This window comes from Pezoporus flaviventris, unplaced genomic scaffold (genome assembly GCF_033815535.1).
Source record: "Pezoporus flaviventris isolate CSIRO_AGI_PZ_B2104156 unplaced genomic scaffold, CSIRO_AGI_Pfla_v1 ptg000007l, whole genome shotgun sequence".
NCBI classification, from domain to species: Eukaryota; Metazoa; Chordata; class Aves; order Psittaciformes; family Psittacidae; genus Pezoporus; species Pezoporus flaviventris.
In genome coordinates this window covers 96841696-96856813 of record NW_026892555.1, presented here as the reverse complement: position 1 = coordinate 96856813, position 15118 = coordinate 96841696, and the positions used below count along the sequence as shown (strand labels likewise).

General features: G+C 36.4%; 1 protein-coding gene across 1 annotated transcript; it reads left to right on the top strand.

The window, feature by feature from the left end:
• Positions 1-116: 116 nt before the first annotated feature.
• Positions 117-13292, top strand: TRIP13 (thyroid hormone receptor interactor 13). Its single transcript, XM_061449692.1, has 13 exons — positions 117-490; positions 1758-1923; positions 2222-2351; positions 3142-3197; positions 5663-5753; positions 7294-7366; positions 8349-8412; positions 8662-8748; positions 9595-9701; positions 10511-10664; positions 10850-10962; positions 12487-12556; positions 13097-13292. The coding sequence occupies exons 1-13, from the start codon at positions 399-401 to the stop codon at positions 13190-13192; spliced, it is 1299 nt and encodes a 432-aa protein (XP_061305676.1). The 5' UTR covers positions 117-398; the 3' UTR covers positions 13193-13292.
• The last annotated feature ends 1826 nt before the right edge of the window (positions 13293-15118 follow it).

Genomic DNA, 15118 nt, shown 5'->3' with positions numbered 1-15118 from the left:
CTTGACGGGCTTTTTTTCCGTTTTCTGCGCGGCGGAGGCTCAGTCCTCTCAGCAGGCAGGGTGCTGAGGGAACAGAGGAGCTGCTCGGTTCCTCCGCTTCCCGGTCGGACCTGATTTTTCCAATTGCAGCGTGCCGTTCTTGAGGTCGTGTCTGGCGTGAGGTGATTTCCTGTCCCCACCGTGGAGGTCCGCGAGGGAAGGAGCGGGCCGCTAATCCCCGCTGCCTAGCGTCGCGGTTTCCAGAGGGAGGAAGGGAAATGTCGGTTCACCCGCTGGGCGGCGTGCACAGAGACGGGGCTCGGCGTCTCCCGTGCCGGGAAGGACTGGTGGTGCCGTTGTCATGTAACGGTTGCTGAAAGCCTGCTCTTTGGTATTGCTTTCCCCCAGGAGTGGAAAAAATGGATGAAGTCGCTGGGGAATTGAAGCAAGCGCTCCCAAATGTGTGTGACAACATTCAAATACATGTGGAAGTTCTTCAGAAATCAAACAGGTCTCCAGTCGGGACTTCACTTGTTGGAGCTTGCGTCCTGTTGCATTTTGACCCTGTGCCGTGCACAGCACTCTGCTCTGCCTTCTCTATACTTTCCCATAAGTTTCCACATAGGTGTCGCTTCCTAAGATTGAACAAACGTCTCAGATTCTTGTGTGTCTTGTGACCTAGCCTCCTAATAGAGTCTATTCTGTACTTGCTCTTATACAGCAGAGCCTAAAACCACACACAGTATTTCAGATGTGGTCTTACAAGTGGCTAGTAGACTGAAAGAATCTCTTGTCCTAACATTTGTGCTCAATCTAAAATAAGGTTGGCTGTTATTGTAGGAGCACATGACTCATTGCCATCTTGTTCCCCAAGTACGTTGGTCTCTGGTCTGTACTGTTTACTGGGTAGTAGATGGAGGGACAGGGTTTCGTATTTACTTTTGTTGAACTTCAATAGATTGTTGTCAAACCGTATCTTCAACCTGCAGAGGTCCCTCTGATAGGTAGCCCTCTAGTATACTGAGAGTTTTCCCTGCTTTGATGTTATCCGTGAACTTGCTGTACTTGCTTTCATTCCTGTTGTCCATGGTGCAAATGAAGATGTAAAAACAGTGTGAGTGCCATTATTGCCAGCACTGCCTCGCCTTTCCCAATTGACATGCTGGCAGGTCTGTTTAGTCTTTGTACTTCTAATCACAGCCTTTTGAGCTGGACAGTTCAGCCAAGTTGTCTCATTATCCAGTTCTTAGCTTACCAGTTTGGCTATCTGGATACTTTGGGAGACTGTGTTGAATACGTTGCTAAAGTCAAAGTGTAAAATGTCCACTGCTCTCATTTTGTAAGAATTAAAAGACAAGGATCTGTGAATCCACACAGGGAATGTATCACCAAAATTGCAAAATTAAGTTAATTCCTTTCTGAAATCTTAAAATGGTGTTCCTTTTTTTATGTAGTTTTTGCCTCTTCTGCTGGAATTCTCCATATAGCATGTCCCCATCCTGAAATACCAGCTGTCCTTAGACTTGAAAGCATAATAGAGCTTCCAAGTAAGGTGTACCAAGTTCAGTTGAGTGGTTTGGCTATGAGTTTTTCTGCTTTTCCTAGTTGAAACAATCTGGGTGGTTTGTTTTGGGGGTTGGGGGGAGAGGTTGTATGGATTTTTTTATTTTGGCAAAAGACGGAAGCTTTTTTCCATGTATGAAATAAATCATTTTATGTTACTTCATACTTCCTTATAAATGTCAGTATCATAAATAATGCTCTTTATTTCTTGTTAGTGTGGCCAAGAAAGAAGATATCAGGATGAGTGTGTTGAAGCTGTTGAACAGACATAACATTGTGTTTGGTGATTACAAGTGGACAGAATTTGATGATGGTTTCCTTAACAACAATGTGCAGTCTGTGTCAATTGTGGATACGGATCTGAAACTGAAAGACAGACAGGTATTCACAATCAAGAATGTACAGCTCTGTTCATATGCCTGTGAACTGGTCGTAGGTAAACTACCGATAGCTAAAGGGCATAAGCAAGACAAGGTTTCTAGGATGCTGTAGTATCTTTAATAGCCAAACTGGTATAACTGGGAAAAGGTGGCTAAGTTTTTGGACCTACATCCCTAACTAAGGTCTGAAACATAAGTAGTAGGCTTCAAAGCTGGATGGACCAAAGCTGTAACTTTTTCATGTTCTCATTAGGATTGAATGATAAATAAGATGTATTAAAATTCTCTGTCTGTTCTAGCCCATTGACTTGAGCAAAGGCAGTCTTTCTCTTCATATTTTTCATCTGAATGAAGAAGGACCGAGCTCTGAAAATCTGGAAGAAGAGAATGAGGATATCATTGCAGCTAATCACTGGGTGCTACCATCAGGTACCTAGATGGTATTTCTGGAAGGTCTAGAGCACTTACAATGAAAAAAAGTCTTGGAAAGGCTAGAAGGCTTTGTTCTCCAATAGAGCATGGCCTGTCTATTACTGTCTTGTGCTTGGGGAGGTTGTATTCTGTGACTGGGAGAGGAAGTACAAATCTGAGCTTAAGCTCAAAGGGAGCTGTTCTGAGACATTTCTTGCTCTTTTGCCTGACTATCCATTCTGTAAGTATTCAATGTGATACTTTGACATTATTCCTGTGTTATTGTGGTTTATAATTGTTTAGTCTTTATTTATTCTTTCCTGAAAGTTAGAAACCAGCTGCTAGAAATGATTGATACCCAAATAAATTTTTTTTTTCTTTTTTATTGTCCTCTACATGTTGATGTTAAAAAAAGGGAAAAAAAACCTGAATGATAAAATTGGGCTTAGAACCCTCCTCCCACCCCAACTTTTCATATCTCTGTATCTTGGGGAAATGTAGGTCCATCCCTTATTGTGGATAGAAAGAATAATGTTTTTTATTTCATGTTAAGAAATGAAGAAAATTAATTTTTACTCACAGTTATTCGATGAAACAGAAACTCCTGAATTTGTTAGAAAGTAGTGTTTGCATTTTGAGAAAAAATAACTCATTTTTTTCCCCAAAATTTTAACTGCTCTCATATATTTGTTCTTAATCCTTAATTTTAGTTAAGAATAATTTAAAAACTGCTTTGTGCTGCAGTGATATATTACAAGTTCCCAGATTGATTTATCCTAAACAGGTATATAATGTATTGCTTTTGCAGCTGAATTCCATGGCCTTTGGGAAAGTCTTATCTATGAAACTGAAGTAAAATCACATGTAAGTTGAAAACGAATAACGATTAAAATTGCTTGAGAAGAGTTGAAATGTAGCCTGTCTGAAGTTTTCTGCATTCCGTGAAGAAGTTATTTGGGAATCATCAGCTCAAAAAACCTTTATGTAATTTTTGATAGTTACATACTTCTTTGAAAAACGCTTAACAGAAGTCAGAGCTGATGTTTTGAGATTAAACATCATATTTACAACGTATCAATATGTACTACTGTGAAGTCAGCTTTGTAAAAATCTGTTTCCCAGTGAAACTGGGTTCAGTGGTGCTTATGCCACAAATTATAAACAATTTCTTCCTATGCATTGGCTTATTATACAGACATCAGAAATTCAACAGCTAGAGGTGTTTTGCTAGCAGCTTATAACATCTCTTTCACTTTTGCTTTAGGCATATCAGCCTGTGTGTAAAAAAACTATGGATGTTCTGTAGAGCAGGGTAGAAATTCACTTCATTAAAATACTGCACCTTGTTTTAAGGCTCATGAGTTGCATAGTTTTCTAGAAGGGAAGAAGAAAATTGGGGGAAAGAAATAACTTCAGAGAGGCTTAGAAAAAAATTATGCAGCATTCTTTGAAATTGATTCTCTGTTTCTCCATTCTGAAAGTCCCACAAGATCCCACAAGATCTTTGGTGTGGCACTGATTACCTTGCAGTAAACTAACCAAGGAAACTAAATCACTCAAAGTGTTCAACTTATTGTGTGGTGCACTACTTTCCACCAGGTTTTGTCCCATTAATCAGTCCACTGTGACTATAGCTAATGGTCATTTAACAAAAGTGGTTATTACCATTATATCAAATGGCCATGTAACAGGCTAGTCAAAAGGTAATAGGAGCTTAATTATGTGTTTCTGACAGCAGCTAGGTAGTTCATTGGTAGCAGTAATGTCAGCCAGCAAGCACTGTCACTGTTCATACAAATCCCCGTTGAATGATTTAACTAGAGTGAGTTGGCTCCCACTTAAATGCTGGTAAAATATTTAGAAGAAACAAAGCAGTTTCATGGGGTCATTTTCTAGTTTGAAGATTCTGTGCATTCATCAAAGGTTGCAATGATAACTGTCAGTTTATAGAACTGTAATACTGGAATCTGAAATTCAATAATTGTGATGTAAAAACCACACATAGTTCAGTTGGTCTTCGACATCACTCACTAAGATGTTTTTTGTGCTTTTTAAAAAAAATTACTTCTACCTGAAGTTTCTGGACACAAGTAATTCACGTGCTTGTTTATAATAACATAAATACAGTATTCTCACTTAAGTCTTTATAACCATCTATAGTAAAGCAAAACATTACAATGATTGTACTTACTTCATTTATAAGGTAAACAACAATTAGTACATCCACAGCTGTCTGATTTATGGAGCTGCTTTCCAAGTCATCTGTGAAATTACAAGACTTTAATTAGCCTTACTGATGTACTAAATAACAGCAAGTTAATAACTGTTGACTGTCAGTGTATGTTGGTAGAAAGGAGTTAGAAGAAGCGGCTTTTAATGACTAAAATTAGAACTACTTAACTTTTGTAAAAGCAATTGTGATGAATGTTCATTCTTAAACAATTGAGCTAGCTGGGTGTGGTTGGGTTCTACAGACTAGTGGTTGCGGTGAATTTTCAAAATGTTCGTGTTGATATAGTAATTGAAAAACATGCTGGGTGGAATTCAGTTTTTTTGCTGTTGTGTAATTGCTACATCTTGGGCATGAGATATTGCAGGAATACTATTGTCCTACTAAGGCATAGAGATCAAAAGCATATTACAGGTAACAGCAATATAAAATAATATGGTATCAGGTGTTATTATAGGCAAAAAATCAGTGTAGATTCACACCTGAGATTTGTATACATTTTGTTGAGAGAGTTCTCTACTTCATAATTCTAGATAATTCTAAAATGAAGTAGTATTATTTTGAGAAGGAAGCATTCAGGGAAGTGCATGCAACTTCCCTTATTTGAAAGGATAACCAGTCTACAAAGTCCTTACAGTAGCTGATACAAATGCTTTGGTAGAAAGGAACTTAAATGTGACAGGAAATGCTTTGGTGGGTTGACTATAAAAAACTGAACAAATATACATCTAAACATGACCTGGAGTTTGAGTCTTTGACTCAGTGTGCTTGGGCAGTTTGTGTTTTAAAGACACACTAGAAGTGGGATAATGGAAAATGAAAATATTTTCACTTTCTTAAAGCATTTCATTTATTCATGTAAAAGTTCTGGAAGTCCATTTGTGCCCAGTACATGCTATGTTTTTTTTTTCTGAGGGCAGGAAGGAAATTAATTTCCAGTCTTTGTGAGAGAAAATTTACCTTTGACTAAATGACGTAAGCCTATTTTGTTTTGGTCTTTGAGTATACAGTAGATGTAGCTAGAAGATTGCTTTTAATTGTAATTGTATTTTTTAATATGTCTCTAATTTGTGTGTGTCTTTTTCTCCTCTATAATTAGTTACTTGATTATGTGACGACAACGCTACTATTTTCTGACAAAAATGTTGACAGCAACTTGATATCATGGAACAGAGTTGTTTTGCTGCACGGTAAAATTTATCTGTCTTAAATCAAGTAGATTAATTTGCCATCTGTTTAGACTTTCTTTCTGGTAAGACTTGTGTTGCACTTCTGTATAGTGAATTTAGATGATGCAAAAGCAGCAGAGAAGTGTTCTCTCTTACACAGATTTAGATTAAATTTAATGTCAGAATGAAATTAATGTTCACATGTACTATGTTTTGCAGGAATTTAGATTCTAGAATTTGCAATGCAGTTACAGTAGTTGGTTTTGATTTTTATTTTTTCTTAGTTTTTATTTTTAAGTGATGCTGTTTGTTTTTTTTTAAGTTCAAAAGGTAATGCAGCTACTGAGAGCATTAGGAGCCATATATTTCTTACAGTTCTATTGCAGTATTAAAACTTTGTTAGTTATGGCTCTATGAAAACTTCTGAGGAAACTGGGAAATCAGTCTGTGTGTTATTTTATTAACACTGTATTCTATTGCCAGATACGTAGGCAGTGCTTGCAAATTTGGTTATTACTATTTCAGTGAAGCCATAATCTTCAGTCAGTCCTATTTTACTGGGTAGGTTATACCATAAACGAGAGTAACATCAACTGGATCGGTTTTCTTGCAAAATGCAGCTTGCTGTTGATTAATCAATAGCAAGTCTTGACAATTTTGTTGTCAAAACTGGCATTCATAAATAAAAAGGTCATAGTGAAAATGTTTTTTATCAGTGTTGATTATATTAAAGTTATAATCATCAGTTTAGAAGCTGCAGGATATTTTTGTTTGGAAAGTTATTTATTTCAGACTATTAACAATATATTTAGGATTTATTTAATTTTTGTAATGAGTTCATTATTGCAATCACAAAGAAGTTAATGCTGGGAAATCCTCAACTGTAGTGCAAAATACATTTATGCTAAAATGACAGTATTGGTTTTGAATGAAAGTACTGTCTTCTGGCTGATGTTATCAATTTGTTTAGCACCCATACATCATCTTCCATACATTCGTTCTATGTTTAGCTATGCTTGTACTTGTCTATTTGGAGATGGTCTGTGTTGCTCTTCAATAGTGTGTCAAAACAGACCCGAAAGGTTTGTCCCACAGCATACTTCCTAAGATATTCTGTGTTGCCCCAATGTAGACATTTCTAGGCAAGTGGACAGCTGGTCAAACTAGGCATGATGTGTTTCTGGTTTGCATGTTAGAAAAGTATGTTTCAGGAAGATATGAGCATAGCACTGATTTTTGAGATTACTGTTAATCATAAGACATGCTAGGGTGATACTTCTGACTTCTGTGTCTGTTTTGTATTTTAACTTTATGGTGCCTACATACAAGCTATTACACTAAGTTTACTAATAATTGAAAATTATATGAATTCAAAGGTCAGCTCTAGGACTGCAGCTGAGTAAGCAGTCTTCTAAAACTACGCTGGTGTTCACAATCGTTGTCTTTGTGTTTTTATTCTACAGGTACTGCTGTAGTGAAATAAGGTAGTTATAATGATGTTACATGTAATTAACAGTATAATGCAGATTCTGTGTAATTTATGGATTTGATTTCAAACCAGGCCCTCCTGGAACTGGGAAAACTTCTCTTTGTAAAGCATTGGCTCAAAAGCTGACAATTCGGCTGTCATACAGGTGATAGTTTTTGGAATTTTATTCACTTAGTTTGCTATTGTTAATTGTTCTTTTGCAGTAGCCCAAAGATATTTAATACTTGCTATTAAGTAAGTGGTGCCATATGCTAATGTTCATAGTTCTTTGCTAGCTAGGTAAACTATGAATAAAATTGACTCTGATAGAGACTGCTTAGTATATTTAAAAATGTCTATTTATGCCCAGGTATGTGAAGAAAGTTCCAGTGGTGGTATAGTAATTTGTTTGTTCTCGCTTTGTACATCAATTAATATTAAAGGGCAAAGAATCACAGACTATTGAGCCTGCTATTTGTATTTTCATGTTCAAGAAAGCCTGTTTTTAATAGGTAGTCATTTTTGTAACCAGTTTGTTTTGAACTTGGGTTGTCTTGAGTGCCACAGTCTGCAGAGGTCAGTCTGTATATCAGGTGATTAATAAGTTAACCTTAAACTCCATAGCTGCTTAACAAAGTTAATCACATATATTTTAAAAGTTATATAAAATGCTAGGTGTAATATAATATGTAAATACTGGAGTGGATCTGACTGTAGGCCAAGCTGAATTTGTGATAAACGTGGTCGACATAATGGCTGGCTGAGGTATTCTGTTCTAAGGTTATCCATGCAGAGCTAAGTAAGTGAGCTTCTTGCTTTTATGTGTGTTCTTGCTATACTGAACAAAGCCTTACATGAACAGAAGAATGAGACTATTAGCATGGTACTATTACTTAAACTATATTTAAATAGCACCTGTTCTAATGAAGGAATCCTGATAGTAATTTAATATAAAAAATTCTAGTGAGACACGTTTCTGGAAATGACAAACTCGAAACAGGTATTATGTTTTGAAAGGTAAGTAGTTTAGGGACTAATTCACAGAATTCCAGGGTTGAAATGGGGAGAGTGAGATATATGGAAGTTAATGATATCACTGACTTTTATGTACAGTACAGTTGATACTTGTTTTTCCCTTCATACTTTAGGTATAGGTATGGACAGTTAATTGAGATAAACAGCCATAGCCTTTTCTCTAAATGGTTTTCTGAGGTATGTATTGATGCAGCTAATTAAGTAGACTTTTAGAAATTACACTGTTTTTGTTGAGCTTGTTTAATAAAATAAGTGTACATACCAAAGATTGCTCAGAAGAATTAATGTATTTGAGAACACTTAAATAGAAGCTATATTGGAAAGTTACTTTAAAAAAAGCAGGTAATTCAATTTTTAAATATGGTAAGGCGTGAAAAGTTGTGTGATAAGGAAATAGTTAAACATACGCATATGGTTTCTTTCTAGAGTGGCAAGCTTGTAACCAAGATGTTCCAGAAGATTCAAGAGTTAATTGATGACAAAGATGCTCTTGTATTTGTACTGATTGATGAGGTATGATTCTAATAGCATTGATGTACATAAAATTTAGCAGAAAGCAAATAGATGGGAGGGAACTCTGAGAGTGCTCACTTTTAAAGATTAATAAAAGCATACTTATGATTTTTTGTAAGTTACATAACTTTGTGCAACCGAATGAATTTTCAGTTTGACTGGTGCAGATTTCAGCGATTTGTGAGGAAAAAAGTGTGATTTAGCAGGCAAATTCCAGCTGAAAATGAATCTAAAACTTTCTTCATGGAACTTCCTTTGCTGCTGTATGTTACGGGTATTGTTTTAAACTTCAGAGTACCCTAGGTTTGTATTAACTGTGCTCTTACATATATCATAAAGCTCTAAAAAGCATTATCATGGTTCAGTTTATCGTCATTCTCTTCTGGCTTGCATATGTAAGCACCTTAGTAAATATGTACCTTATTAGCTTTGTTATATTGGAGTTCCTACGGGGAAGCTAATTCTAAATTCAATATATTCCTTATTCTGTGTGTCTTGTTCCCCCTTTGCTTGCAAAATTTAATTAGTATGATAAACAGCTTCCATTCTCCAGTCAGGAATTTCACTCACTCTACTTTACTTCCTTGACATTCCTTTCTCTTTCCTTGTAAATTCCTACTTAACAAAAATTTGGGAGGTGAAGTTTTAGATACCAGACATAAGAATCTGAAGGTACATTGGATTATTTGCTTGCTGCCAGCAGTCCAAATGTGCAATCCTTCATGTTTTGTTTTTGGGGTTTGGGGAGGGGAAGGTGGGGGAGTAATTTGGGCAATTTTTTGTTGTTGTTTTTTTTTTTTTAATATAGTTTTTTGGTTCTCTGTTTGTTGGTTTGGTTTTTTGTAGGTGGAAAGCCTCACGGCAGCCCGTAGTGCTTTCAAGGCAGGCACAGAGCCTTCAGATGCTATTCGTGTGGTGAATGCTGTGCTGACACAAATAGATCAGATTAAAAGGTAAACTCATTGTTGCAACAGGAAAAGGTATTTGATTCCTGCTAAATCTTAATTCCTATTTAGAATACTAAACCAAATTGGTTAATGAACTATTCTTTGTTAATCATGCTAACTGTGAAAAGAAATAGGAATAATCAAACAGAATATTTTGCATGTAGCTGAGTGAGCAATCATATCAGATGGTATGCTTCCTTTAAAGCTAGGGAGTGATACAGGCCAAATAGCCATGGTATCTGCTTGGAGAGAAGAATAAGATCAGTGGAGAATTCATTCATTATTTAGAGCTTCTGGATGTCAATTTAAAGCAGACTTGCACAACACATGGCTTAGAAGCAATCATTAATGATGCTTGGTCTGCTTTGTGCGCTGGATTTAGTGCAGCCTACCATATTCAGTTTTATTTGTATCACTTTCCTCCCCTTTTTGCTTGGCTCTGTTCATAGAAAGAAAGGTGCCACATATTTGACCCTGTCTTGTTGCTAATGAAAGGTAAGTGGCTTCCTTACACATAAAAGTTCACAGGCTTCCTCTAAAAATAGCTACTGTTAAGAATATCCTTTCAGTATTTCTTTGAGCAAGGAGATGGGTCAGAAACTATGCCAGTAGGCTCTAGATAGTTAATGTATAACACTTCTAAGGTAGGGTTAAAGAAAACTATGTATACTTGAGACACTGTGCGCGCTTGAGAAATAGTTGAAATAATAGATTGGTGATCACTGGCCAGAGCTTCAGAAGTAGTGTAATAAGTAGTGGCTGAGAAGGAGATAATTATTGTACATGTGACCTAAAAGTCTGCTTTTATCTTGAAGGTATCCCAATGTAGTCATCCTGACTACTTCAAATATTACAGAGAAAATTGACATGGCCTTTGTAGACAGGGCTGACATAAAGCAATACATTGGACCTCCATCCACTGCAGCAATATTTAGAATCTATCTTTCTTGCTTGGAAGAACTGATGAAGGTAATATTTTGAAAGCAAGACTCTAAAATGTCCTATTTAAATACATTTGACATTTTAATCATATTTCCTAAATAACAAAAATGCACAAAATTAATTTCTTCTCTTTATTTCCACTCTTACTGTACAAGTTAATTTTGAATGTATTTAAGTTTTTTCATACAACACTGTATAATTCTTCTTTCTAGTGTCAAATAATATATCCTCGACAGCAGCTCCTGACACTCAGAGAGCTAGAGATGATAGGCTTTGTAGAAAATAATGTGTCAAGGTTAAGCCTTGTACTAAAAGAAATCTCAAGGTAAGATTCTGAAATTCTACTTTTTTGTAATATATGAGTTGTGGAATGATGTATTAAAATAGTTGAATATGGCTGGAGTTCTGAAACATCTCCACACATCTCCATCTTTTTCTGGTAAAGTTACTGCAAAACCTGTCAGGGGACAAAGAGTAGAAGTAATCAGGATTTTCCAACATTTCTTAGTCTCAGATCTAGCTTGGCTTAGTATTCCTCTGGTTTCCGCTGTGCCCTTTGAAGTCCTCTTGACAAATTTTGCTGGCTGGATTAGTAAGATGCCTTGGGTTTCAGTGGATATGGTGAATTGTAATGCAGTTTAGCATAAATAGCATTGGCCTTATTTCTTGCTAAGAAAGTGTCTTAGAATGCTTTGCTGCAATCTACCAAGTGAGTTTTTAGCATCAAGGTGTAAGTGGACAGAAGCAAAGGTGAAAGGAGTGAAGTGCAAATGGACAGTGTTGTGATTTGCTGAGTATACTAGTAGAGCAAAATAGTCTTTCACTTCAGCATCACAATCCTTGAAACAATAATAATTATATTTGCAATATCAAGCAATATATTTTTCCAAGGTACTGGTTTCTGTGGTACAAAATAAAATAACATTGATAAAGTCAGGAAAGTTTGTTTTCCTTCTGCTCTATGTAATCTTAACCAGTAAGGAGCAGAGTAAAAGCAATAAAGTTTTCTCAGGCATAGGAGTTTGGTTTCTACATAGAGAGGTATTTGGAGGAGACAGAAACATATAGGCTGAGAAAGTTGGGGCTGTTCAGCCTGGAGAAGGCTGCGTGGAGAGCTCATAGCAGCCTTCCAGTATCTGAAGGGGGCCTATAGGGATGCTGGGGAGGGACTCTTCATTAGGGACTGTAGTGACAGGACAAGTGGTAACGGGTTAAAACTTAAACAGGGGAAGTTTAGATTGGAGATAAGGAGGAAATTCTTTCCTGTTAGGGTGGTGAGGCACTGGAATAGGTTGCCCAGGGAGGTTGTGAATGCTCTATCCCTGGCAGTGTTCAAGACCAGGTTGGACGAGGCCTTGGGTGATATGGTTTAGTGTGAGGTGTCCCTGCCCATGGCAGGGGGGTTGGAACTAGATGATCTTAAGGTCCTCTCCAACCCTAACTATTCTATGATTCTATATATTAAGTAGGTGAGGTAAAGGGAGTAGTGTGTAACTGGCGGGAAGAAGGAGATAATCGGTAGCTGAGAGGTGCAGCCTTCAAAACAAAATTTTCAAGTCCTTCCGGGGTATGTCTATATACCATTTCAGTGTAGACATTTCCCCAAATTAATGAGATATGGCACAGTGACGTGAAGGGCATGGTGTAAGCATCGGCAGGCAAATGTGACTACGCTGTTTCTGTACCCTTGCTTGCTTTTCTGTACTGTATAGCCTCCCATAGGCTGAAAGTGACTTGCTGAATTTTGATTTGAGTATTTTAGAGCAACTTATGTGAGAAACACAGAACACACTTCTTTTAAGAGTTGATATTTAGCATTTAAGCAGTACTTGTTTCTGTTTTACTATAGAAGAAGTGAAGGTCTTAGTGGCCGGGTCCTGAGAAAACTTCCTTTCCTAGCACATGCACTTTATATTCAAGTAAGTTTATTATATTATATTTTAGTTTGGTTTTGGACAAGTGGGAAGACATTTGGACACTGTATGAACTAAAAGATTTGGCCTACACCCCCCTTTTAAGCTAAATTGCACTGTTGCTGCAGCTTTGTGGACTGGAAGAATTTTGTGCTTCTCATAATTTAAAAAGTTGAAGAAGACATGTGGGATTGACCTGTCCAACAGCATTCTCTTTTAATTAAATGTTGTGACAGAACATTGATACTGTTTCTCTGATAATATCTTGCTGGAGCAAAACCCTCTGCCACTTTATAAATTACATTAATTTGTTAAAACCTTTTTTGAAGCAAATCCACAGTAATAGCAATTGACTTTGCATAGCTTGACTTTGACTTTGCTGTGTTAGCTGGTTTAAAATAAACCTAGAGTTTTATGCTTTGTAGCATTTTGAATATTTTGTTACATGGAAGTCAAATATTTCTCTTTTAAAAACTGATTTGTGTGTAAAATATTATGTATGCCTGTTGCAGTAGTGTGTCTAACAAGATGTTCCCTTATTTTCAGTCCCCCAGTGTTACAATGACAACGTTTCTTCAGGCTCTTTCACTTGCAGTAGACAAGCAATTTGAAGAAAGAAGCAAACTTGCAGACAGTGTGTGATACTCTCCTGTTTTATAGTTGTCTGTATTGTTAACACTGAAAAATACAATCTGTGTGACTGCTATTCATCTGTTTGTAAACACCCTAAAAACCTCCTGGAATGTCTCCTCAAAACTTTCATTAATAAACAATTAAGAAATTTTACAGCATATTTTTCAAAAGCTTTATTTCAAATGCCAGTAAAGGTACGTAAAACAAAATTCTTGCTAAAAGTCAGTTTTCATCTTTTACAGTTGTTAGAATTCGGCAGACTTCTGTTCCTTGTTTCTTAATCACTAACTTTCTATCCATGCATCAGTTTTTATACTTCTGTTTTTTTTTTTTATATTTTTGACAGCAATAAATGTTCAGGTTTTAGATCTGATACTTCTGCCGTAACTGTTTGTTATTGCTTCTGAAATCACAAGCATGAAACTGGGAAGCATTTGAAGTTCTCAGTGATGGCCCAGACCCTTTATAGTGACAAGTTTCTATCTTGAAATTTATTATCAACTGTTACTTTTAAAATTTCATTAGATTCAGAAGTTTCGAGCCAAGATATCACTTAATTGTATTTTGTAATACCATTTCTTTGTGAAATGCACTGACGTGAACCAGAATGGACCCTGTTTTCTTGCTGAAGAGTACAATGTGTAAGAAAGGTTCTTTAAAATGCATGAAATCTGGTTTTATTTTATTTTATAAACATGACATAGAAGTAACAAATAATCTGTGGAGAAAAATATTTTGTAGTGCGAAAGCCAGGAAATGTATGCATCCAGCTCCTAAAAGGAGCAGAGTCAACTTCTGCATGGTAAAATACATGCCCTATATAATATTGGTTACGAAACTGTCAACTCTTCTTTTTCTTTTGTATTTGCAAGTATTTTACCTGCAGTCAGATGAAAGAATGAAATGTTAGGAGAGTTTCCAGATTAGAAGGTTATTTTTTCTAAAATGAAGATAATAGTGAATTTAAGATAATGATATCCAGTTAATACTTGCTAGCTACTGGTATTGGAAATAATTCAATGATAGTCCATTTTCTTACTTCCTTATTTGTATCTTTTAAATGAATGTTATACTATACATTCATGAGATGATTTTGTCATGACCTACTTTTATTGATGAACTCTAGAAACTGTGCATTAAAAAATTGCACAGAACTTGTCAAGTGCTAGTACATTTTTATTATGGCATCTGTGTAAAGAGAGCCTGTTTGTTAAGCCTAAGTGTCTGTTCATTACCTTAATAAGAATAATGTATATTTTTCCCTATCCATCACCCGCAACCCATCCCCCCCCCCCCCCCCCCAATAAAGAAAGGTGGCTGGTGGGAGAAGATTGTACCAAATTCAGTCATTTGCAGTTGTGTTCTCTGTTTTTCCCACAATCACTGTTTTATAAATACTGGCGCATATAAGGAACTTCCTTAAAAGCCAGATGTAGAAAGTCTACTGAGAGGCAAAATTTTATACAGCCATAGTGGATTTGTGGCTTTTAAAATAAAGGCATCTAAAGACTTAAGCACTCATTACAGGTGTACATTATTATATGTGCCTGTCTTGATCCATATAATAGATATTGGAGTACTTCCATGGTAATGCAAAAGCATGAAATTATTTTCTTGTCTGGATTTGAAGTTCTTTAAGAACTGTAGAGGTTGCACATATTGCCAGTTTTTGTGTGTGTTTCATTGAGGGCCGATAAATTAACTCTCCTTCGAAAGCAGACTTTACTAGCACTGCTTGTTTGGCCTTTCTGTAGACCCATTGATTTTATCAAGGCTATAAAATGTGAAGACCAGCTCTTCCTGTTTACACCTGCCCTCTTCATTCCTTGATCTGAGATGACGTCATTTTCCCCAGCCATGTAGTTTGCCTTTTTCTTAACATTTCATAGATACTCTTAAGTATTTCTTGCTAAAACTAGGACACACTGGTATTCT

Coding starts and splice junctions, on each gene's coding strand:
- TRIP13 (XM_061449692.1), top strand. CDS start 399: ATGGATGAAGTCGCTGGGGAATTGAAGCAAGCGCTCCCAAATGTGTGT. Junction 3,198..5,662: donor AAACTGAAGTAAAATCACAT/GTAAGTTGAAAA, acceptor CTCTATAATTAG/TTACTTGATTATGTGACGAC. Junction 8,749..9,594: donor TATTTGTACTGATTGATGAG/GTATGATTCTAA, acceptor GGTTTTTTGTAG/GTGGAAAGCCTCACGGCAGC.